The 26,624-nt window shown below is 32.1% G+C and overlaps 1 protein-coding gene across 4 annotated transcripts in view; it reads right to left on the bottom strand.

Moving 5' to 3' along the window:
* Window positions 1-2,012: 2,012 nt before the first annotated feature.
* Window positions 2,013-26,624, bottom strand: part of LOC101900908 (uncharacterized) — a 90,485-nt gene continuing 65,873 nt past the window's right edge. For 2 of the 4 annotated variants that reach the window (XM_020036749.2, XM_059129046.1), the window contains 10 exons: window positions 12,725-12,816; window positions 12,565-12,668; window positions 12,384-12,505; window positions 11,935-12,312; window positions 11,407-11,868; window positions 7,965-8,075; window positions 7,242-7,893; window positions 7,013-7,166; window positions 6,321-6,455; window positions 2,013-3,315 (listed from right to left, as the gene is read on the bottom strand). In XM_020036749.2, the coding sequence (XP_019892308.1) occupies window positions 2,967-3,315; window positions 6,321-6,455; window positions 7,013-7,166; window positions 7,242-7,893; window positions 7,965-8,075; window positions 11,407-11,868; window positions 11,935-12,312; window positions 12,384-12,505; window positions 12,565-12,668; window positions 12,725-12,816 (2,559 nt within the window). In that variant the 3' untranslated portion in view covers window positions 2,013-2,966. The remainder of the gene's footprint in view (window positions 3,316-6,320; window positions 6,456-7,012; window positions 7,167-7,241; window positions 7,894-7,964; window positions 8,076-11,406; window positions 11,869-11,934; window positions 12,313-12,383; window positions 12,506-12,564; window positions 12,669-12,724; window positions 12,817-26,624) is intronic. The other 2 variants (XM_059129040.1, XM_059129045.1) reach the window with 2 other exon arrangements.

Below are 26,624 nucleotides of genomic sequence, written 5' to 3'. Positions count from 1 at the left end.
GGCAAGTGATGTCAATGGAAGAAAGATTCCCCATAAAATTCTACTATGGGTTACAGAACATGACAAATCCCTAGATATAATATACCGGACGGAAAATAAATGAATTTCCGTAGAATTTTTTAACTTGATTTATTTTTGTATCTTTTCGAATCATTGTCCTTTTTTGCCATAACACTTCATTTTAGGCAAGCAATGTCAATGGAAGAAATATTCCCCATAAAATTTCACTATGGGTCACAGAACAAGAGAAATCTCTAGACATAAAATATCGGAAGGAAGATAAATGGAATTTTGTATTTCGGTAGAAATTGTTTATGGGGTTTGTTTGGACTAATTTTGCATAATTTCGATTATTTGAAATTTTCTCGAACAAGGCTTCATTTTAGGCCAGTGATCTCAATGAGAGAAAGATTCCCCATTAAATTTCATGGGGGGGGTCACGGGACTAGAGAAATCTCTACAAGCAACCCATATCAAAAAATAGACCTGTTGGATGTACATCTACAAAAATAAGAAGACATTTTATGTATCGATAGAAACGATGTATTTTTCTCTATGCGTTGTTTTTGTGGTTTTTTGAGTCGATGCCATTTTCAGCCAAAATTTTAGGTTTTAGACAAATTATGTCAATGGAAAAGTTATGCCCCATTAAATTTCACTATAGGTCCCCGAACAAGAGAAATCTCTACATACAACCCATACCAAAAAATAGATCTGTTTTAAATTTGGTTTATCAAATATATCCTCAAAATTGTTTATCGTATTCATTTGCGCAAAATTCTTGCACTTTCAAATCTATGCCTTTTCTCCCTTAAAGCTTCACTTTAGGAGAGTGGTGTCAATGGAAAAAATATTCCTCATGAAATGGTACTATAAGTCACAGAAGAACAGATATATGTAGATCTGATATATATGGAGAAAAATAAGCAGAAATTGAGTGTGTGGACAGAAACGATGTATTTTTATTTTATAGATTGTTTTCATTGTTTTTTGAGTCGATGCCATTATCAACCACAATTTTCGGTTTTAGACAAATCATGTCAATGGAAAAAGTATTCGTCATCAAATTCTACTATAGGTCACCGAACAAGAGAAGTCTCTACATACAACCCATATCAAAAAATATACCTATTACAAAGTTGGTATATCGAATATATCCTCAAAGTTTTTTATTGAGTTCAAATGCTCAAATTTCGTATAAGTTCAAATCTATGCCTTTTCTCCTTTAATGCTTCACTTTAGGCGAGTGGTGTCAATGGAAAAAATATTCCTATATTCCTCAGCCAATTTTACTATAAGTCACAGAACAACAGAATTTAGGAGATTGGATGCATCGACAGAAACTTTATATTTTTCTTCCATAGGTTGTTCTCATGTCTTTTTGAATCGATGCCATTTTCAACCACATTCTCGGGTTATAGACAAATTATGTCAATGGAAAAAGTACTCGCCATTAAATTTCACTATAGGTCACCGAACAAGAGAAATCTCCACATACAAGCCATATCAAAAGGACACCTGTTTTAAATTTTGGGGTCCAAGATGTTTGCCTCAGTGACAAAAAAAACACAAAGTCTGTTTGTATTTTTCATTACATCTCCAAAAATTTCGACCATAGATCAATTGTTCCGAACATATGAAACTGGAGGCTTCTTATATTTTTCGAATTAACCCAATCAAATACGATGCCAAATATAATCATCATCATGATGGCAAAAATCTTGAAACGTTTACAATTTTCGCAATCTAGTACAATTATACAAAAAGTGTAGCATACTTTAAGGCGTAAAATTCTTTGAGCGCAACAGTGGGTAACAAAATATTTTAGAATAAAATAAAGAAAATTGATATTAAAATAACTTTAAAAACAACAAAAAAAAAGAGAAAAAATATTACAGAAAATTGATATCAAAAAATAAAATAAAAAAAAAATAAAATAAAAAATGAAATTTTATTAATTGAAAAAATTGCAATTTTAATAAAAAATAAATAAATAAAAAAACAAATATATCTATTTTGAAATTTTTCGATATTTTTATTGGTAAATCATTTTAATCACTTAGCTCTCTATATTTTATATAACATAAATACTGGTTTGAAAATAAGCATTTTTTTACAACATGATCTTTTGTTTTTTATACGACTGATTTTAAATAATATATATAAAATAATTAACGGAGAATTAAAATGGATGTTAACAAAAAACAAAAAAAAAAAAAAAAATTTAGGGGGGAAAATAAATGTACAAAAGTTGGGATTAAATGGAAAAACATTTTTTTAAGGAAATTTACAAAAATTACAAGGGAAATTAAAAAAAAAAAAAACAATATTATACATGATTGTGGAAGTGTAATTATACCCTTTTGGGCCAATAGATGGCATTGTTTTATTAAATATTTTATATTCCATATCCTCTTTTTATTCTTACAAACCTAGTCCTTGATTCCATAAAAGCTTAGATATTGCAGGATAGGGAATTTCGGGGTCCGGGGGGAATTTCATTGGGTTAAAAAAAATCCCAGAATAGTTTAAGGTTATGTTTCTGTAATTTTGGTTTTTTTATGAATATATTTTTGTTGTCGTTTTTAAAAATTTAACTAAGCTACTTGATTTTGTGGGTGTACGTGTGTGTTCTTTGATTTGTTACTATTTTGTTGTTTAATATTAAAATTTTGTTTTTTTTTTATTTTATTTTAATTAAATTTAATTTTGGTTTTTTCCTTCTTTCAATTTTAAATTTTTTTGGATTTGATTTATTTTTTGAAAGTATTTTGTGTTTTTGATTTTTTGTCTTTTTTTCTTGTTTGTATATTGCCGTAATTACTACATGCGGATTGATGTAGTAAAATTTGGTTATAAAAAGTATTGCTATCTTTAAGAGGGGGTATGGCGGTCGAAGGTAGGGGAGTTTGAAATTTTCTTTATCATTTCATGAAAAATTTACTTTTCTTTCGTTTGAAAAAGAATCAAACATCCGTTTCCGTTGAATTCGATAACTGGGTTGATAAAATAATGGGATTTGATTGTTGCTGCTGCAGCTGCTGCTGAGAGCCACCACTGGCGGCCTCACTTTCCGTTAGAGTATTCACTGCCAAATTACTACTACTATTGCTGGTTACACTAACATTATCGGGTGTATTCGGTGCCAGGGCCTGGCGACTGGGCGATGTGTGCTGCGATTGGGGACTGGTGGGTGTGGGCGTTGCTGGAATCTGATGCCAATTTATGCTATTCTGTGAGGTTAATTTACGTGTCTTCTCTAAGGGTGGATATTTAATGGAATTGGAAAAGGCCATGCCACGTCTCAGTGGTACCCTGTTAAAATTTGTTTTTTTTTTTGGGAGGAGAAAATTTGAGAAAAAAAATTAGATTAATTAAAAAATTAATAAATTTATAATTTTTATACAAATTTATATATATTTTACAGTTTGTGTATTGTGTCCGGTAGTTAGAGTATTGAAAAATAATTGTTAATAACAAATGGGATTTTTTTTTTGAAGAATGGAAAATTTTAAAATAAATTTTAGGAATTAGTAAATTTTTATATAAATATATATATTTATAGAGATGGAGAGAGAGAGAGGGGGGAGACATACACACATTCCTGGAACAAGTAAGTGAAAGAGAGTGATGGAATGGAAGGGAAACATAGATGAAGAAATGGGACGATTCAACACCCATATCAGTCTAATTGTTTAGATAAGGTCATGTCAAGATTACCTCATTGCGAGGGTTAAAATTCAAACCTGTTGTTGTATATTATCTTGGGTCGAAAATAACATATTGGAGTTCTTTAGAGTTGTATTTCCGCGCCGGAACCTCAAGCCAAGGAGAGATCATTATTTTAACATAGAAAAAAATTTGAGAGATTTTTTGCATTTGATTCGGTTTGACTTCCCCAAGCCAAAGACCAGAATTTTTGTAATAAAATCTAAAACGACAATATCCGAGGTAGAACCGATTTATCTTTGTAATCCAACATAAATTTTACAACGATTTGAGAGGTTATGAGAAAAGAAATACATTTTTCATGACAAAAACTTCATAACATTTTGTGAAGAACTCACGTGGACTTCCCACAGCTTTTGGCTGATAATTGTGGAGGAATCGGACCAATTTTTTTTTCAAAATAGTTAAAAGGGATCGGTCATGTAGATCCTGAAGAAATTTGGAGTCGATTTGAGTGAATATAAGTGGAGAAAGACACAAATTTCCTAGGGACCATCGTTGGATCCTACGAACCAATTTTTCCAATATTTTTTGAAGAAATCTTAGTTGTTTTTTACAGAACGTAGAGGATTTTTCGAATTGTTTTCAGACAAACCTACAATGGAATAGTAAAATTCGATCTCTAAAAGAAATTTTAAAACGATTTGAACAAATATGAGGATAGAAAAATACTTTTCATGACAAAAACTTAATAATATTTTGTAAAGAACTCACGTGGACTTCCCACAGCTCGTGGCTGATATTTATGGTGGAATTTTGCCGACTTTCTTTCAAAATAGTAAACAGGGATTGGTCGTTTAGATCCTGAAGACATTTGGAAACATTTTGAGCAAAGGAAAGGGGAGAAAGACACAAATTTCCTATGGACCATCGTTGGATCCTACGAAAGAGTTTTTCCACTATTTTTTGAAGAAATCTCTGTTGTTTCCTGCAGATCGTAGCTGATATTTGGGCTTGTTTCGAGTCAAACTTTTAATGTAATAGTAAAATTCGATCTATCGTTGTATTCCAAAGGAAATTTTAAAACGATTTGAAGGAATATGTGGATAGAAATAAATTTTTCATGATAAAAACTTAATAATATTTTCTGAAGAATTCAAGTGGGCTTCCCACAGCTCGTGGCTGATATTAGTGGTGGAATTGGTTCGACTTTCTTTTAGAATATTAAAAAGGGACTGGTTATTTAAGTCCTAAAGAAATTTGGAGTCGATCTGAGCGGATATAAGGGAAGAAAGGCACAAAATTGACAGGGTCTATAATTGGATCCAGTTTTAAAATTTATTTCAAATTTTTCCATTTCTTTCTAAAGAAGTTTTGTTAAAAGTACTTGGCATTGTTTTTAACAGAATATTGGACCTAATTTTCATTAGGAATATTTGAAAGCCATTTGACAAAAATTTTGATTCCAGTTGAGTATAAAGTACCGTCTTTCGAGATCTTATCTGAACTCCAAAATCTTAAAAATTTCAATCAAGTTCCTTCGACTTCCCAGAGATTATTTTCGGTAGTTGAGGGATAAATTTTGGATATTTTTTCGCAGATTAGTGCAGCCAATATTATCAGGGCCTATTTGGAAAAAAATTCAATAAGATTCGAGAGGAAATGGACACAGAAATCTTTTGAAGTGTAAGTAACCATTGGTGAATCGCACTTCCAATTTTTTTTTCGAGAAAAAATAGAAGGGAAGAGTTGAAATTTTTGTTGGAATTTTTTAAAGGTCCTGTGGCAAGAAACCTGACGGAAGTCTGATCCTAGAAAATTGTTTTGAAAATATTTATGGAAAATTTATTAGGGAAGCTGACAAACTATCAGCATTCGAATAAAGTGTGATTCCAGGACCCATTCCACTGAAAATTACAAGAAATTTAAATTCCAGCTGAATATTAACTACCGTCTTTCGAGCCTTACTTAAATTTAAATATTTCAATCTACCCCTTCGACTTTCCAGGGAACATTTTCGGTAGTTGAGCTCTAAATCAAGGATATTTTTCGCAGATTAGTGCAGTCAATATTGCGGAGGCCTATCTGGAAAAAATCTAATACGATTCGAGAGGAAATGGGAATTGAAATATTTTGAAATGTAAGTGACCAATTTTGAATTGCGTTTTCAAATATTTTTTCAAGAAAAAGTAGAAGAGAATAGTTGCCATTATTGTTGGAATTTTGTAAAGATCCTGTGGCAAGCAACCTGACAGAAATCAGATCCAAGAAAATAGTTTTAAAAATATTTATAGAAAATTTATTAGGGAAGCTGACAAACAATCGGTATTCGAATAAAGTGTGATTCCAGGACCCATTCAACTGAAAATTACAAGAAATTTAAATTCCAGCTGAGTATTAACTACCGTTTTTCGAACACCTTTCTGAACTCGAAAACTTAAATATTTCAATCTAAGAAGATTATTACAGAAAATTTGTTAGGGAAGCTGAGAAAATAATCGATATCTGAATAGAGTGTGTCTCCAGGACCCATCCAACAGAAAATTCCATTCAAAAACTTTAACCCGGTGTATCATGTGTGTTGGCCATTATTGTGTGGGAACTTGAAAAGTAGGTTGGTTGGTTGGGTTGGGGAAGTAACATAAACTTACCTCGTTGGACTTGGTGGTGGATACGAAATACCCCGATGACTAGGTGACAATAGTAAATTACCCGATTGTGTGCTGCTTGTATTGGCTGCACCCGGTACCAATAGGGTATTATTACTATAAGTATGGTAAAGATTACTAATGGAGACCAGGTTCAAATGCACATCATCATCATCATCATTAGAGAACACACAGATATACACACACAGGTACGCACAAAGACATTGATTCAGTGATGTTGGCATACATCAAAGATAAAACCAAAATTTTTGTTTTGCATTTTAAAAAAAAGCCAATTAAAATTTGTGGCGTGAATTTGATCAAAAAAAGAAAAGAAGAAAACAAAGGAAGACGAAAAAAACAAATCAGGAAATTAAAAAAATTGTTGTATTTTTCATTACGTGTTGTTTTTGTATATGCTATAAAGGATAACGGCAGGGGCATGACAAATATGATGACGAAGATGAAAATGCTGGGGATGATATTGCAAACGATGAAGATGTCTGGGTTATTTAATGAGTTCCTAGCTCTGCTGGACACTACTGAGCAAAATTGTGTTACAACATAGAGAAAGGAAACAAAAATAAACGTAAATTGTATTTTTTCTATAAAAGCTAATTTGTTGCTAGTTTTCTAATATTTTCTAATAACATATTTTCTAATAACAGGCCGGCCGATCGGCAGGGGCTACTTACGTATGGCTGTGATGTAAATTTAAATCGGGCAAACTTTGTCCCAAATGATTTAGCGGCTGGACTGTCAAGGTGTTGGAAGAACTGGTGTTCACTTTTAGTTTCTGTGGACTAATGGTGGTTACCGGTTTGCCCTTCAAAGGAAAACCATGGGCCCCTGGAAAAAATGTCCGCCAAAAAAACGGAAATCAATCAATTTTTGTTCTCAATAAAAAATTTCTCAGCTACTTACCCAAATATGCACAACCCTCATCACTGGACAGAGAATTTGTCTTGTCAAACTCCACGGATATGTTACGCGAATCATTCCACTCCACCGAACCACTATGGCTGTTATTGGCACTTGTCACATGACTACAAATGGATGAGTTCAGCGGCGATTTCTTGACACCCAAACTATCAACAGTGCCAGCACTGATCATACTGCCGCCAAAACGCATTGCCTCCCAATTGGTGGCCGTCGAAATGCTACTCTGCTTCATGCGCGTATATATCGTGCGTGCCCTTTTCAGGGCCTCATACCATTTCTGGGCCTCGGAGCATTGCAGTGTAAACGCGTTCACGGCCACTTGGAATTCGTTTACATAAACACAACTTAAAATATTATTGGAATGTTGGACAATGAGTCTATCGGTTAGATAGGGTTGTCGTATCACCTTCAAGGTGCCCAGACCTTTTTTCGCTATCGATTTGCAAACCAACAGCATATCGGTGAGTAGAAAACAATGCACATCGGCCTTGCCGAGATTGTCTTTGTATTTGTGATCGCCCTCCATGAAGAGATGGCGTACATGCTGAGAGGCACAGCCTTTCATGGGTGCACACAGATCGAACATTTGGCTATGTTGTTTGATCATTTTCTCCAAATGTTCGTTGTTGGTGTCCTGCGGGGAGCGGGATGGAGAGAAGCGTTAAAAAAATTGTAAATTGTATTAAAAATTCTCCCTGAACTTACCACCACATCGTATGACTCAATGCGAGCCATGACTCCTTTTAAGCGTTCATTTTCTTGTCTGGTCGTTAAATGGTTGTTAACACTACATACAAAATGTTCGGTGGTTTGGATCTGAAAAAAAAAAACAATAAAAAATGGAAATTAAGTAAAATATATCATACAAAATCCCATTAAAAAATATTATTCAACTCTGCAATTTGGGTAAATATTTTGAATCCATTTCCAAATTCACAGGAATCGATAATAGTCATCGAAAGATTGGGAAATTCGAAAGACTATATTCTGCTCAAAGGCAAACAATTTCGTATAGATAATGCCTATGTGAAGACGAATTCGTCGAGGTGTATTTCGAGGAATTTGGAGACGATTTGCTGGAGCAGCATCCATGTGCCACTGACCATCGTTGAATCCCAAGAACAATTTTTTTAAGAAATGTTTTTTTCGCAAAGTTCCTACGAACTTTCACCATTTAGTTGGTATATTTTTCGCAATTTCTGATCATTTCTTTACCGAGGACAATATTCAGACTTCTGGAAAATATCTTATGGAGTTTGGAACCGATTCAAACGAATATAGGTACCGAAAATAGCCAATCTGTCAATGAACATTGTTGCATTCATTGAATCTTAATACTTGGACTTTCTCTTACTGGGATCCGGTATTTTAGGGTAAATTCAAAATAATTCCTTTTCAGAATAGTGAAGGCGGATTCGTCAAAGTGTTACAGAAGAAATTTGGTTTCGATTAGAGTGGCTACTGGTGGAAAAAATAGCCATATGTCAGTGACAACCGTTAAATCCTAAAAATCATTTTTATGATATTCCGGAGAAAATTCTCATGGACATTTCGTAGCTAATATTTTGTGCAAAATTATATATATTTCTAACAGAATACTCAACAAGGATTCTTCGGGGAAAGCTAGATGAAATTTTGAAAAGATTTGAATAGATATGGGCATAGGAAATGTCAATCTATCAATGATTACTCTTGAATTCTTTGAAACTCAATTCTCGGATCTCCCCTGACTTAGATCCGGCATTTGGAGGCAAAATCTAGATTTTTCCTTTTCAGAATTGGGAAGAGGGATTCGTCAAGGTATATCTGAATAATTTTTGATACGATTTGTGAGACTATTGAGATAAGAAACTAGTAATATGAGAGTAACAGCCGCAGAATCCAAAAAAATCTGTTTTTATGGCATTTGGTGGAAATTTTTCCCACAACTCAGAGCTAATATTTTTGACAAAAAAGGCAATTCTTTTATGAAATACCTAATAGAGAGTTTCTGAGGAAAGCCTGCTGATATTTCGAAAAGGTTTAGAAGGATGTGGGCAAAGAAAAGTGTCAATCTATCAATGAGCACTCTTTAATCAACTGAAATTCAATTCTCGGATCTCCCCTGACTTAGATCCGGCATTTGGAGGCAAAATCTAGATTTATCCTTTTCAGAATTTGGAAGAGGGATTCTTCGAGGTGTATCTGAAGAAATTTTGATACCATTTGTGCCACTTTTGAGAAAAATATAACTAGAAATATGTGATAGCCGTTGAATCCAAAAAATCATTTTTTATGATATTCGGCGTAATTTTTTCAAGGAGTTCACACAACTCAAAGCTAACATTTTTGACAAAATAATACATTTTTTTACGGATTACCTAATAGAGATTCTTCGAGGAAAGCTGGATTAAATTTTGAGAGATTTGAATAGATATGGCCATAGGAAAGTGTCAATTTATCAATGCGCAATCTTGAATTCTCTGAAACGCAATACTAGGATGTCCACTGGCTTAGATCCGGCATTTGGGGGTAAAATCTAGATTAATACTTTATAGTATTGGGAAGAGACATTCGTCGAGGTGTATCTGAAGAAATTTGAAAACGATTCGTGAGACTATTGAGACATAAAACTAGCAATACGTTGGTGACAGCCGTTGAATCCAAAAAATAATTTTTTTATGATATTCGGTGTAATTTTTTCAAGGAGTTCCCACAACTCAAAGGTAATATTTTTGACAAAATGAGACATTTTTTGCAGAATATTAAACAGGGAGTTTTTGGGGAAAGCTAGATGAAATTTTGAAAATATTTGAATAGATATTGGCATAGAAAAATGTCAATATATCAATGAACAACTGAAACTCAATTTTCGGATTTCCCCGGGCTTAGATCCGGCATTGAGAGGCAAAATCTAGATTAATACTTTACAGAATTGGGAAGGGGGATTCGTCGAGGTGTATCTGAAGAAATTTGGATACGATTTGTGCCACTATTGAGAAAAAAACTAGAAATACGTCGGTAACAGCCGTTGAATCCCAAAAATCGTTTTTAATGACATTCGGTGGACATTTTTCATTGACTTCTTACAACTTAAAGCTAACATTTTTGACAAAGCAGGACAATTTTTTTACGGAATACTTAATAGAGAGTCTTCGAGGAAAGCTAGATAAAATTTTGAGAGATTTGAATAGATATGGTAATAGAAAAGTGTCAATCTATCAATGCGCAATCCTGAATACACTGAAACGCAGTACTCGGATCTCTCCTAGCTTAGATCCGGCATACAGAGGTAAAATATAGATTAATCCTTTACAGATTTGGGAAGAGAGATTCGTCGAGGTGTATCTGAAGAAATTTGGATGTGATTTGTGCCACAATTGAGACGAAAAAAACTGGAAATACGTCGGTGACAACCATTGAATCCCAATATCTAATTTTCCTCGAGCATGTTTTTCATTCTCACTGCTAGTATTTGGGACAAAATAAAGGCTACTTCTTTGCACGGAAGTGAAGTAGCTATCTTCGAGAACAACTCAAGAACTTATCCAAAGATTTGAACGGATACTCTACCAGGAGATCTGTAATAAGCCACGAACAACAATTGAATCCGGTAAATCGCAATCCATTTGGAATAATTACAGCTATTCTTTGGCATTTGGGACAAAATCAGGACTACTTTTTTACAGAATAGGGAAGAATGATTCATCGAGGAATATCAGAAGAGATTTGGTTGGAATTTGAAAGGATTCAGGTGCTGAGAAATTTAATATCAATTCAGTCCTTAGAATTAATCCTGTGTAGTTTTGCTGCGACCTTTCCAAGGTTTGTTTTTGATATAAGGAGCAATTTTGATTCGGTTTCCTTATGGACTAATGAAAATGAATGCCTCGTGGTATATGTGAAGAAATTTGGGAGGGATAGGAGGGGATATGGGTATAGAAAACGATCAAGATCACATCGATTATTGTTGGATCCAATTGTTTGGCTTTTAAAGAAGAGTTGAAAAATGAAGTTCTTTTTACTGGGCGCTCAATCTAGTTTAGCTCTTTTGATGGGAATTGCTTGGGACGTGACTAGTTCATAGTTCACCATCTAGTTCAATCCTTCGGCTCAGAATTGTTTACTTTTTTCCCATCTCTCTCTCTTTCCTCTCTTTTAGACTTACCATCGTTTCTAAAGCCTCAATTTCTTCGATGTCTGTCATATGTTTCTTTATAGCCGTCAGCAGCAAGCTGTACTTTGTCAAACGTTGCATGGGGCGCACCAAGATATCGGCCAGCCTCAAGCGATTACACATTTTCTGGGCCTCACACCATGCCAGATACGAGGTAAACAGCGAATTTGTACGATTCAATTCTTTGCAATAGAATTGACAGGTACTCTGTTCCGCACAGTACTTCTTATAGGGGGCGAACAGATTTGCAAAGGCAATAAAACCCGGCTGGAAGAAACCTATGCGTAGCGGTTCACGGGTTTGAATGCTATGCGCCACCATGGGATACAAATAGAGAGTCCAAAATTTTAGATTAGCCTCACAGATATCGCGAATATTGGCAAACAGACGATGTTGATCGACCTCCTTGAGCAGGCCCTCCTCCTGCACCGATTCCAGGCAGGCCAAGAAGAGCTGTAAGTAAAGAAGAGTTTTTTGTTTTAAGGGAATATTTTTTCATTTTCTAAGGGTCCCACTTACATCTGTCACCGTTTGCAGACAGTGTATGTAGTCCACCTCCGTGGTCACCAATTCCCAGATGGCAGTCTGTATTCTCATCTCAACATCATTCATGCTACTGCATTCCACAAAATCTGTCCAGGATTTGTGCATTTTATCCAAATACTCTATGGCATTATCCAGATCAGGATGATCGAAATTCAAGGTGGCAGGCGTTCTCTGGGGTACCCCATTTTTCGAATAGCTATTTAGCAATTCACATAATTGACTTTGTTGGGGATTTTTGACACCGAACAGGCCGGACCAACGCTGTTTGGGCTGTTTGCCGGTTATATTGACTTCCGAAGACTCATCTGTGGAGGCAGATGACAAAAGGCGGGGTGGACGGGCTCGGGAACCCTAAAGAGGGAAATTGAAAAAAAAAAAACAAAATATAAAACTGGATTTTTTTGTTGGAGCACAAAACCTACAAATGATGCTGCTTTCTGTAGGGTTTTCTTTGAACTGTCCTTGTCACTGACAAACAAATGATGGCCTGCCAAATTTTCCACTTCCGTATTTTCATCCAGTGAAATTTGTAGCGGTGAAGATCCTGAAAGTATATTTGCTTTTATTAATTTTCCAATATTTTTTTGAAGACCCAGAACTCACCTGCTCCCAAAAATGCTGAGGTCTGATTATTGTCATAACTGTCGGTTATTGTTAATTGGCTAAAACTTAAATTACGTTTTCTTAAAGCTTGACTTAAAGCGTTGCTAAAAATAGAAAAATTATTGAGGATTGAGATCAAAATCAAAGACTCGAAACTTACGCCAGAGTAACTCCTTTGGCGGCAGGGAAAAACTCATCTTGACAGCCGGATTCATTGCAAAAACTAACCAAAAAGTATTCTGAACTAGAAACCTGAAAGGCAAAGAAATAAAATTGTAACATCAAGGATTTATTGGAAAAAATTAAATAAAAAATTAACTGAAAAAAAAAATTAAAAATTAAAATTAAAAAATTTTAAAAGTAAGAAAATTAGGCCCTTTTTAGGGCCTTAATTTAATACTAAATTGTGGTATTCAATTTATATTTCAATGGATTTGAACATGGTTATCTTGAAATCATTTAACCTTTTAAATGAAGCAAATCGATGAAAAATAATGAAAATTAGAAGCAAATCATTTAATATCGAACAAAATAACCTCTATTAATAATAATCATACGCTACAGGGTCCCACAGGGAAATATAATTATTATTTATCATACGTTACGGAGTCCAATAAAGAATTATTTTCAAAATATCTTACAATGATGATGAATGAAAACTAGGAATGAAGAAAAAAATTAGGTCACATTTTAAAGATTCCAAAATTCGGGGCAAATTTCCGTATTATTTTGAAATTCTCTAAATATTAAAAAACATTTTTAATATTTTTAGGAGTATGGATATAAAACGTCAATATTTTTGAAATAAATTACATCAAATGAGTCTATATTGGTTTGGAAGAGCTTGAGAAGCTTTAGTCGAACTCTCGAAACCTTTTGAAAATTATTGTGGATTTGCCGATAGAATTACAAACTGGCCGGTCATCTTGGCTGATTAATAATTTAAATTGATGTCTTAAAGACCTCCTGATATAATTATTTTCACGAAAGTGATTATTTGAGGAACATCATGAGAACCCTGCTTCAATATCAAGCATTGAATCCGATAATCACCTTTAGAAAAATATATAATCCAAACTATGTCCATTTCTCCCTCTAGGATTGGATTTCGGAGGTTGGTATCAAAGAGGAACGTATTCTACATTGAATTCCACTATAAGTCCCCGAACAAAACAAATCGCTAAATATGAGATTTATCGATTAAATATCAGTTCCAAATTTCGGACATTTTCATTGATTATTGATCAAGTTTGCTTTGCTAAAATTAGGGCATTTCGTCCCTCTCCGAGTCATTTTAGAGAGTTCCTCTTAAAGAGTGAAATATTCTACATCGAATTTCACTATGAGTCACTGAACAAAAGAAATCGATAGATATAATATTTATCGATAAAATATCGAAATCAATTTGAGGTTAATAAAATAATTTTATGGATTTTTGTTCCCGATTTCGCCTTCTTTGATTTATGTCAAGAGAGTCATTTTAGAGAGTAACTGTGAAAGAGAGAAAAATTCTCCATCAAATTTCACTTTGGGATTTCAAGCAAAATATATCGATAGGTATGCAATTTATCGATAAATAATCACTATCAATTTGGTTATTATGACAATATTAGTTAATTTTTTTTGGTGATTTTACTCTATGAGTGGACTTAGAAGCTTGGTATCAAAGAGAAAAATATTTTATATCGAATTTCGCTATGAGTCATTGAAGAAAAGAAATCGATAGATATAATATTTATCGGCGTTATATCACTACAATTTTTTAATAAATTAAGAATTTTTTATTGATTCTTCGATCAAATTTACTTCCTTCAAAAAATGGCAAATCGACCCTCTTTTAGTCATTTTAGAGATGTGCTTTCAAAGAGAAAAAATTTCCTCATCCAATTTCATTATGACTTCCTGAATAAAAGAAATTCATAGCTATGATATATATTACATACATTCCTGTTCGAATATGGGGTTGTGAGTAAAAATATGATTTTTGGCCAAAATTTGTAATATTCTGAATATGGGTCGTTTTCCTTACTAATACTTCATCCTAGGCATTTCGTGTCAATGGGAAAAATTTACTCCACCCAATTTTACTATAGGTCTCAGAACAAGAAATTTCGGTATATATAACGCATAGCGGTAAAATTTCCCTTCAAACTTGACTTTGTAGACAAATCAGTCGGATTTGCATTAATTTCATATCTATTGGCAACTTTGGATGATTTTTTCAGTAATGCTTAATCCTAGGCTTTTGATCCTAATGGATAATTTATTCGTCACAAAATGTAACTATAAGTCACTGAACAAGACAATTTGGTAAATATAATACATATCGGATTATCCACCTTTAAGTGTGAGCTTGTAAGCAAAACTGTAGATTTTGTTATCATTTAATACTTTTTCAAAATTTTCAACGATTTTTCAATAATGCACCATCCTACGTTTTTGGTGTCAATGGAGAAATTATTCTACACCAAATTACGCTATGGGCCACCGAATAAGAAAATTCGGTAAAATCAATACATAATGGTGAATTTCCGTATCAAATTTGGGTTCGAAGGCAACAATGTAGCGTTTGTTCCATTTTCATAAGCATTCTTAAAATTGGCCGATTTCTTCGATAGTACTTCATTCTAGGCTTTTGGTATCAAAGGAAGAAATATTCCTCATCAAATTTCACTATAGGTTACCAAATAAGAAAATTCGGTAAATATAATACGTATCGATTTATCCACCATGAAAATTGAGCTTGTAAGCAAAACTGTAGACTTTGCCATAATTTCATACATATTCATAATTTTTGAGGATTTCTTCAAGAATACTTCATTCGAGGCTTTTGGTGTGGATGGAAAAATTATTCTAGATACAATATCACTATGAATCTCAGAACACGAAAATTTGATAAAAATAGTACAAAGCGGTGAATTTATCCTTTACATTTGGGTTACTACGCTAAAATGTAAATTTTGCCATAATATCACACGCATTTCCAACATTGACCGATTTCAACAATAGGACTTCACCCTAGGCCTTTGGTGTCAAGGGAAAATTTGTTCTACATCAAATTTCACTATAACTCACCGAACAAGAAAATTCGAAAATTCTTATAGATAACGGTTAAATTTCCCTGTCAAACTTTGGTTTATAAGTGAAACTGCGGTTTTTGAAAGAATTTCACTTGTATTCACAGTCTTTAAGGATTTCGTTGGTAATACTTCATCCTAGGGTTTTGACGTCAAGGGAAATATTATTCCAGACAACATTTTATTATAAGTCTCAGAATAAGAAAATTTGGTAAAAATAGTACATGACGGTGAATTTCTCATTAACATTTGGGTTACTAGGCAAAAATGTAGGTTTTGCAATAATTTCATACACATTCCCAATATTGATCGATTTCAACAACAGGACTTCACTCTAGGCCTTTGGTGTCAAAGGAAAATTTATTCTACACCAAATTTCACTATGTCTGTCCTAAGAAAAATTCGGATATTCCAATAGATAATGGCTAATCTTTCCTATCAAACTTTGGTTTATAAGAAAAACTGCGGTTTTTGCCAGAGTTTCACATGTATTCTGAGTTTTTAAGAGTTTCGTTGATAATACTTCAACCTAGACTCTTAATGTCAAAGAAAATATTATTCTAGACAAAATTTCACTATAAGTCTCAGATCAAGAAAATTTGGGAAAAATAGTAGATACGGGTGAATTTCTCCTTTACATTTGGGTTACTACGCTAAAATGTAGATTTTGCCATAATTTCACACACATTCCCAAAATTGACCGATTTTAACAATGGGAATTCATCCTAGGCCTTTGGTGTCAAGGCAAAATTTTTTCTACACCAAATTTCACTATAGCTCACCAAACTAGAAAATTCCAAATTTCCAATGGATAACGGTTAATTTTCCCCGTCAAACTTGAGTTTGAGGCAAAAGTATAATATTTCATCCAATTTTGTGGTTATGCCCAACTTTGCAGATTTTCTTCAGTAAAGCTTTATCCCAGGCATTGGGTCTTAAAGGGAAAATTGTTCTTCATAAAATTTCACTATAAGTCACCGCAATAAAGGAATCGGTAAAAATTCTTTATCTCTTGGAAAATCCCATCGCAAAATATTGGATCTTCTATTTTTGATACTTTTTTATTTTAGATAATTTTAGTCTTAAATTGAAGGCAAATTGTCCTCAAAAAATACGAGGTAGGTTTATGGTGACAAAGAAAAAGTTTTTCTATATTAAATTTCACTATAGGTCTCCGAAGAAACCAAATCGGCGGATCTACTATTTTGGGAACAATCATGCATACAAACTTGGGTTCGTGAGCAAAATTAAATTTTTGCGCTAGAATTTCGTAATCATACCCAAAAGCGAACGATTTTTTGAGTTATACTTCATCTTAGGCATTGGGTCCCAAAGGGAAAATTGTTCTTCACAAAATTCCACTATAAGTCACTGAAATAATGGAATCGATACAAAAAGTATATATGCGAGAAATTTTATGTCTAATATTAGGTTTGTTATTTTTATTTTTTAACATTTTTGAATATACCAAAACCGAATTGAAGACAAATTGTCCTCAAAAAATACAAGATAGGTTAATGGTGCCAAAGAAAAAGTTTTTCTATATTCAATTTCACTATGGGTCTCCAAAGAAACCAAATCGGTGGATCTGATATTTATACAAAAAAAATCATGCATACAAACTTGGGTTCGTGAGCAAAATTAAATTTTTGCGCCAGAATTTCATAATCATACCCAAAATCGAACAATTTTTTTAGTAATACTTCATCCTAGGCATTGGGTCCTAAAGGGAAAATTGTTCTTCATAAAATTCCACTATAAGTCACTGAAATAATGGAATCGATACAAAAAGTATATATGCGAGAAATTTTATGTCTAATATTAGGTTTGTTATTTTTATTTTTTAACATTTTTGACTATACGAAAACCGAATTGAAGACAAATTGTCCTCAAAAAATACGAGGCAGGTTTATGGTGCCAAAGAAAAAGTTTTTCTATATTCAATTTCACTATGGGTCTTCGAAGAAACCAAATCGGTGGATCCAATATTTTTGGGAAAAAATCATGCATACGAACTTGGTTTCATAAACAAAATTAAATTTTTGCGGTAGAATTTCGTAATCATACCCAACATCTAACGAAGTTTTTAGTAATACTTCATCCTAGGCATTGGGTCCTAAAGGAACAATTATTCTTCACAAAATTCCACTATAAGTTACCGAAGTAACGGAATCGATACAAAAATTATATATGCGGGAAATTTTACCTCAAAGTTTGTTCCTTTACTTTTACGTATTTTTAATTTTTGATTATACCATATTCGAACTGAAGGCAAATTGTCCTCAAAAAATACAAGATAGGTTAATGGAGCCAAAGAAAAAGTTTTTCTATATTCAATTTCACTATGGGTCTCCGAAGAAACCAAATCGGCAGATCTAATATTTTTGGGAAAATTCATGCTTTCGAACTTGGCTTCGTTAGCAAAATTAAATTTTTGCGCCAGAATTTCGTAATCATACCCAAAATCGAACGAATTTTTTAGTAATATTTCGTCCTAGGCATTGGGTCCTAAAGGGAAAATTGTTCTTCGCAAGATTCCACTATAAGTCACCGACGTAAAGGAATCGATACAAAAATTATATATGTTGGAAATTGTATCTCAAAGTTTGTTCTTTTACTTTTACGTATTTTTAATTATTGATTATACCAGATTCGAACTGACGGCAAAAATGTCCTCCAAAAATACAAAATAGGTTAATGATGCCAAAGAAAAAGTTTTTCTTTATCCAATTTCACCATGGTTCTCCGAAGAAACCAAATCGTTGGATCTAATATTTATGCGAAAAAAATCATGCATACAAAACTTAGGTTCGTAAGCAAAATTAAATTTTTGCGCCAGAATTTCGTAATCATACCCAAAATCTAACGATTTTTTTAGTAATACTTCATCCTAGGCATTGGGTCCTAAAGGGACAATTGTTCTTCGCAAAATTCCACTATAAGTCACCGAAGTAAAGGAATCGATATAAATAGTATATATGCGGAAAATTTTATCTCAAAATTTGTTTTTTTACTTTTACGTATTTTCAAGTTTTAATTATACCACAATGGAACTGAAGGCAAAAATGTCCTCCTAAAATAAAGATAGGTTAATGGAGCCAAAGAAAAAGTTTTTCTATATTCAATTTCACTATGGGTCTCCGAAGAAACCAAATCGGTGGATCTGATATTTATGTGAAAAAAATCATGCATACAAACTTGGGTTCGTAAGCAAAATTGATTTTTTTGTGCCAGAATTTTGCAATCATACCCAAAATCGAAAGATTTTTCAGTAACACTTCATCCTAAGCATTGGGTCTTAAGGCAATAATTATTCTTCACAAAATTCCACTATAAGTTACCGAAGTAAAGGAATCGATACAAAAAGTATATATGCGGGAAATTTTACCTCAAAGTTTGTTCTTTTACTTTTACGTATTCGAACGAGATTCGAACTGAAGGCAAAAATGTCCTCCAAAAATACAAAATAGGTTAATGGTACCAAAGAAAAAGTTGATCTTTATCCAATTTGACTATGGGTCTTCGAAGAAAAAAAATCGGTGAATCTAATATTTATGCGAAAAAATCATGGATACAAATTGAGGTTATGTAAAAAAGGGATTAAAAATGTTTATGATTTTATATAGCTTCCATTGATTTTTTATTTATTTAATTATAATTTCTATTTATTCTTAGGAGTACCTTATTACCCGATATTTAATCATTTTTAAATAATAATACTCATACGCTCTCCTTACCCCTTGAAAAATAATATCAATTATACGCAACATTGTCCATTTCAAGAAATTCCTAAGAAAATTATTGTTTATTTTTATTTTCTTTTTTTTTTTTTTGAATTACAAACAAACGTCTGCTCATATTTCTGTTTGTCTAAATAGGTCAAGGATATTATCCTTCAAAGCTAACCCTTATTAATCCAAATGAACTTCTTCCATTATCTGTCGAAACGTGGCCAAGCAGTAGGAAAACTATGAAAGATAGCTTGTGGATGGTATTATAAACAAATTATGCGCTTTTACACTTAATGTTCTTTCAAACCCCGAAAAGGGTTGGTGGGGGCCAAGCGGAGACAAGCCCCCACAAAAAGATGTCCATTACCCTCTTCACTTCGTCATAATAATCTTTTGTCGCAAGTGTGAGAGGACAAATGTTTAAGGTACTTATTTCAAACCCCTTATCCCCTCCCCTTGGCCGGCTGAATTCCCTGACCAGGGGAACAAATAGAGTGGGGGTCACAAGTTTGTTCTTCTGCCCGAAGGATTCCTTATGTCCTTAATTTAACCCATGAAGGTTGAACTTTAAGAAAGAAGGAAGAAAAAATAAAAAGCAGAATACAAAGAAAAGTATCAAAAGCAGTTGTTCAAAACGAAACGGAAACCAATGAGAAAATGAGTTCATAAAACCAAAACCCAGGTCTGGGCTGGCTGGATGTGAGACAGACAAAGAGCCAGCCAGCGGAGATGGAGAGTCAAACAGACATAGAGAACCGGATGTTATGGTGACGATGCCAACGGTAACTCATAAAATTAATGCCAAGGAAATTGTGTTAAAGTACTCTCATTCATTTCATTTTCAGGATTTTTTTTCATCATCATCATCGTCATCATGATTTTCTTTATGCCAGGCACTTGTTGTCCATTTTTCGCGCTGTTATCCTTTTCTGCCAACCAACTCAACATTTTTTGTTGATCTTTGAGGGGATTGTATTTGATTTAACTTGAAATCCATGCTATTCGTTTGGATTTTTATTTTATTTTTTTGAGGATATGGATAATAAAAGGAGGAATCTTTAACTTGGGGTAAGGGGATGGGGTTCTTGATTTATTTTTCTTATTAAAAATTATGAACGTAAAACTGTAATAAAAAGAGGAAATTGTTATAAATTCGAGTGGCGTATACTTAAAAATATATTTAAAATATGTCATACGCCCCAAAGGCCACCTTGAATAATTCCAGTTATAGGAATAAAAAAAAAAATATTATATAATTAAAAATACAAGTAAATTTAGTATGACTAATAAAACATTTTTGTTTCTCAAGGGTGTCATTTTTAATCCATAATTGTAAGTATGTAATTTTTAATCGGCAAATTTTAGCGGTTTATATTTTATACAGCAATTTCTTCTGGTTGGCGACCCCTAGTGAAATTTAGTGTAGAAGATTTTTTCCATTGATATCAACTCTCTAATTTGAAGTACTCTGGGAGAAATTGGCATAAATAAAAAACTCTAATGAGAGAAATTTAAAATACTTTTTTAATTGCGTATACTTTATATTAGTTAATTTTTAATGATCATACGCCCCAAAATCATGGGGATTAATAGTAGTTATACGCCCCCTAGGAAGAGATCGTTTATATTTTAATAAAATACTGGAGAATAATTAATTTTAATTTAAAAAAATTTAACTGGATTTAAAAAAACATATTTTTCAATTTTTTACTACACCAATATTTAACATCAAATTTAAATGCTATACGTTATATATACCGATTTATTTTGGTCGAAGACCCCTAGTGAAATTTTTTTGCGGAAGATTATTTTCATTGACATTGTCGATAATTTAGGAGTATTTTGAGAAAGTCTCCCAAAATAACTACCTAAATTTTGATAGATATCTATATCTAAATTTTCATGATATCTATTAAATATACAGGTTTCTAGTGTTTGGCGACCTATAGTGGAATTCGGTGGGGAATAACTTTATCTTTGAACTGTATAGTCTAATGTGAAGTATTTTCATAGAGATCGGTCTTTTTCAGAGTCTTACGAAATAGAACCAAATTGCAAAAAAAAAAATTAATAAATTTGAGCAATTTTACTTCGGAATTTTACTTCATATCTAGAGACATTTCATGTTCTACAACCTATAGTGAAATTTGATGAGAAAGATTTTTTCCGTTGACATCTTTCCCCGAAAATGAAGCCCAATGGGAGAAATTGTCGAAATTGAAGGAGTACTTTGAGAACATCACTTAAAATAAGGTAATAATGAAATACCCGAACTTTGATAGAACTTTTCATGATATCTATTATATATACACGTTCCTTGTGTTTGGCGACCCATAGTGGAATTTAGTGAGGAACAACTTCGCTTTTAAACTTTGTAGTCTAAAATGAAGTATTGTTACAGAAATCGACATCTTTCCGAGTCCTACCAAAATAAACCCAAATTGAAAAAATTAAAATATGTAGTAAACAAAATGTGAGTTATTTCCCTCGAAATATATCATATTTGGAGACTTTTCCTGTTCCACAACCCATAGTGGAATTTGATGAGGAAGATTTTTTCCATTGACATCTTCCCCCAAAAAAGAAGCACAATCGGAGAAATTGTCGAAAATTTGGGCGTATTTTGAGAAAATCTTTTAAAAAATAAATACCTGATTTTTATAGGCATTTATATTGATATATATTATATATACAGATTACTTGTGTTCGGAAGACCTAAGTGAAATTTAGTGAGGAATAAATTTTCTCTTGAACTTGATAGCCTAAAATGAAATATTGTAGTAAAAATCAACCTTTCTTCAGGGTCCTACCAAAATAAACCACAAATTGGAAAAAATAATACATTACTCAATTTATGAGTAATTTTCTCCGGAATAAGTGGTTGACGACCCCTACTAAAATTTGATGAGAAACAATTTTCCCCTCAACGCTGGTTCTCTAAACTTAAGCAGCATAGGAGAAATGACCTAGCCTCGCAGAAGAAATTTTACTCATTTAAAAAATTATACCATAACATATTTTATTCATTTAATAAATTGGGAAATAATTTTTTTATATAGACCATATTAGAACTGGTTTTTTCATAATAAATATTAAAAATTCTGATTTCTTATATTTGGGGACCTCTAGTAAAATTCGATGAAGGACATTTTTTCTTTTCACGCCAAATCTCTAGAATTAAAATATAGAGGAGAAATGAGCGCCAAATAAATTTGCTTCATAAAATTTAAAAACATACATACATTTCTTAATGAACCCGAATTGGAACCAATATTTTCATAATATCTATTATATTTACAGATTTCCTGTGTTTGGCGACCCCCACTAGAATTTAGTGAGGAAAATTTCTCTTCTTAACATTACTCCTTTACAATTAATTTTTATAGGAGAAATGGCCTACGATTCGTAGAAGTATTTTTACTTATTTAATAAAATGAGAAAATTATCTTTCTTTTTATAGGTCAAATTGAAACCGATATTTTCATGATAAATATTAAAAATACTGATTTCTTATTAATGAAGACCTCTAATGAAATTCGATGAAGCATATTTTTTCTTTTAACACCAACCCTCTAAGATGAAAACATCAAGGAAAAATGAGCGTCAATTAAATTTGCTTCAGAAAATTAGAAAAAATATATTTTTTTTTAAAAACCTGAATTGAAACTGATATTTTCATGATTTTCATCTCTTCTATTTACAGATTTCCTGTATTCGGCGAACCCCAGTAGAATTTGATGAGGAATGTTTTTCTCTTCAACATTAGTCCTCTAAAATTAATTTTTATTGTAGAAATGACCACAGATTCGCAAAACTAATTTTATTAATTTAATAAATTTGCAAATTAACTTTTTTATATAGACATATTAAAACCGGTTATTTAATAAGAAATATCAAAAATTCTTATTTTTTATTCCTCGACCTCTAGTAAATTCGATAGGGAATATTTTTTCTTTTAACACCAACTCTCTAACATGAAAGATTTAGGGAGAATTAGGCGTTAATTGAGTTTGCTTCAAAAATTAAGAAATATATATTTTTTATTAAACCAAATTGGAACTGATACTTTTATGATATGTATTATATTTTCAGATTTATTGTGTTCGACGACCCCTAGTAGAATTTGATGAGGAAAAATTTTCTCTTTAACTCTGGTCCTCTAAAATTAGGCATTATAGAAGAAAATGATCTCAGATTCGTAGAAGTATTTTTACTTATTTAATGAAATGAGAATAAAATCTTTCCTTTTTATAGGACAAATTGAAACCGATATTTTCAAGATTATTATTAGAAATACTGATTTCTTATACTTGGCGATCTCTAATGAAATTCGATGAAGAATATTTCTTCTTTTAACACCGACTCTCTAAAATTAAAATATCAAGGAGAAAAGGGCTTCTTCAAAAAATTAAGAAATATACATATTTTTTTTAAAAACCTGAATTTGAGCCGAAATTTTCATGATAACTATTATATTTACAGATTTCCTGTGTTTGGCGAACCCTCAAGCTCTGGTCCTCTAAACTTAAGCAGTATAAGAAAAATTTTACTAATTTTATAAAATGAGAAAAAGTTGCTCTTTGTATTAGACCAAATTGAAACCGATATTTTCATGATAAATATTAAAAATGCTGATTTCTGGTATTTGGCGCCCTCTGGTGAAATTCGATGAAGAATATTTTTTCTTTTAACACCAACTTTCTAAAATGAAAATATCAAGAAGAATTGGGCGTCCATTAAATTTGCTTCAAAAAAAAAAAAAAAAAAAAAAAAAAAAAAAAAAAAATGAGAAAAAATTATATTTTTATTAACCCAAATTGGAACTGATATTTTCGTGGTATCTATTATATTTAGAGATTTCCCTGTGTTCGGCGACCCCTACTAGAATTTGATGAGGCAAAATTTTCTCCTCTACATTGGTCCTCTAAAATTAATTTTTATAGAAGAAATTATCCTTAGATTTGTAGAAGAAATTTTCCTCATTTAATAAAATGAGAAAAAATCATTTATTTGTAGATTAAATTAAAGCCGATATTTCCATGATATATTTTATATCTATCGATTTCTCTTATTTGGTGACCCCTAATGAAATTTGACGAAGAACACTTTCGCCATTGGCTTAATTTCGCTAAAATGAATTCTTAAAGGAGAAATTGGCATATTTCCAAAAACATATTTTCAAGCCGATTTGAGTGCGTATACTTTATATGATTTAAACGATTGTTAATTATACGCTCCATGAATTATTATTAATCATACGCCACCAATAGAAAATAATTTATTTTAAATTCAATATTGTTGTTGCATTCAAATTCCAAAACTCTCCTGCAAAATATTCCCATACTTCTTTTTTATTTACTTATGGACCGGTATTTGATGAAGTTGCTTGCTTGCTTTATTTTCCTAGGATTTTCAAATCAACTTGGCTGTAACAAAAATCGATACAAATGTTAAAAAAAACAAATGAAAAAAAGACAACATAAAAAACTCAGATTAAACTTAAAGCAAAGCAAAACGAAGAAATAAAACCTTGAAAAGTAATCTCTTACAGGAATTATATTGCAATAAAGGAAATAAAAAAATCTAAAGGACATTGAAATTCCCTCTCGCTCTTAATGCTCTTCTTCTCTTAGTTTTCCATTATTACACTACATTATTACAATGATAATAAAAAAACAACAAAACAAACTTTTTTTAAGGATCACTGGAAAAATGTTTTTAAAGTTTCATTTTCTTTGGCACGTCATTTTGTCTTGCCTTCCTTAGCTACTGCACATTAAAAACTACTTTTGGGGAAAGAAGTGGAATCAAATTTGTTCAGCATTTTTCGTTTTTCTGATTTCATTGTTTTGATAGTATCTTGACAACTGGCACTTGGGATGTCATAGAATTGCAATGATAATTTTCGCTGACTAAGAAGGTGAAGGAGAAAAACCAAATTTAAGTGAGGCGCACATAAAGAAAAATTCAAAATCGATTAGAGAGGTGTTTGATTTTTTTTTTGTGGAAAGAGAGAATAAAATCCGAAAATTTTTCCCTCTCACTCTCCGGAAAAAAAAAATAATTCCGATTCTAACATCTGCCAAATTTCCGCTTAAATTTCAACAATATTTAATATTTCCACGACTTTCCATGGGAGCGTATAATTAATAAGAAATATTAGCGTACACTGGGGCGTATAATTGCTGGTGAGGGCAAAACAAATAACGTATACGACTGAATGGACTCCTAAACAGACTAAAAGTAATAGAAAATGGTTTTAGAAAACTTCCAATAAATTAAAAAAAATCCCATGATTTAATTTTCGATAATTTTTGTTCCCCACAACCTTGCCATAAAAAATTCCATAATTTCTATTTCGTTTGTTTAAGCTCTCCACAACCTTGTTGTTTGCCTTGAAATTGAATCGAATGTTTATTTCCAACAATTCAGTTTATCTTTCGCCATCTGTAATTGCAATCCAGACACAATTACAATTAATATTAATCATACGCCAAGCATGACTACTTTGAAGCATTCAGAGCACGTTTTGTCTGCCTGCCTGCCTTCTCTTAATTATCGGTTTTATCGCTTCTAGGTGGGTTCGATGACTGATATATGGACAGGTTTTATTATTTATTGCTCGTACTTTACGTTTGGCTTTCGGGCAATGTGAGTGAGTGGCGTTAAAGAAATGGAACGTGTAAACGATATTCTTTAATATGTGATGCTATCGATAACAAATTTTTTGAAAAATTGTGTTATAAAAAGCATATTCTATAGAAAATGTTGTAATTTATAAAAATGTAGTTATCTATGACATTTTCTATATAAAAAGTTGTTTCGATGACAGTTTCAAGAGAAAATTTTGTTATCGATTACATTCTGTTTGAAAATATTTGTTATCGAATATATTTTTTAGAAAATATTTGTTATTTAATATATTTACTTTGAGAAATATTGTTTTCGATGACATTTTCTATATAAAATGTTGTTATCGATAACATTCTCTTTGAAAATATTTGTTATCGATAAAGTTTTTTATAGAAAATGTTGTTATCGAAAAAATTTTCTATAGAAAAAGTTGTTATTGGAAAAATTTTCAATAGAAAATCTTGTTATCGATGACATTTTCTAAGGAAAATGTTGTTATCGAAAAAATTATCAATAGAAAATGTTGCTATCGGTGACATTTTCTATAGATAATTTTTGTTATCGATGACATATTCTATAAACAATGTTATTATCGATAACACTATCTATAAATAATGTT

This window comes from Musca domestica, unplaced genomic scaffold (assembly GCF_030504385.1).
Source record: "Musca domestica strain aabys unplaced genomic scaffold, Musca_domestica.polishedcontigs.V.1.1 107, whole genome shotgun sequence".
Classification (NCBI taxonomy): domain Eukaryota; kingdom Metazoa; phylum Arthropoda; class Insecta; order Diptera; family Muscidae; genus Musca; species Musca domestica.
Note: the sequence above shows the minus strand (reverse complement) of the source record. Positions and strands in the feature narration are given on the sequence as shown.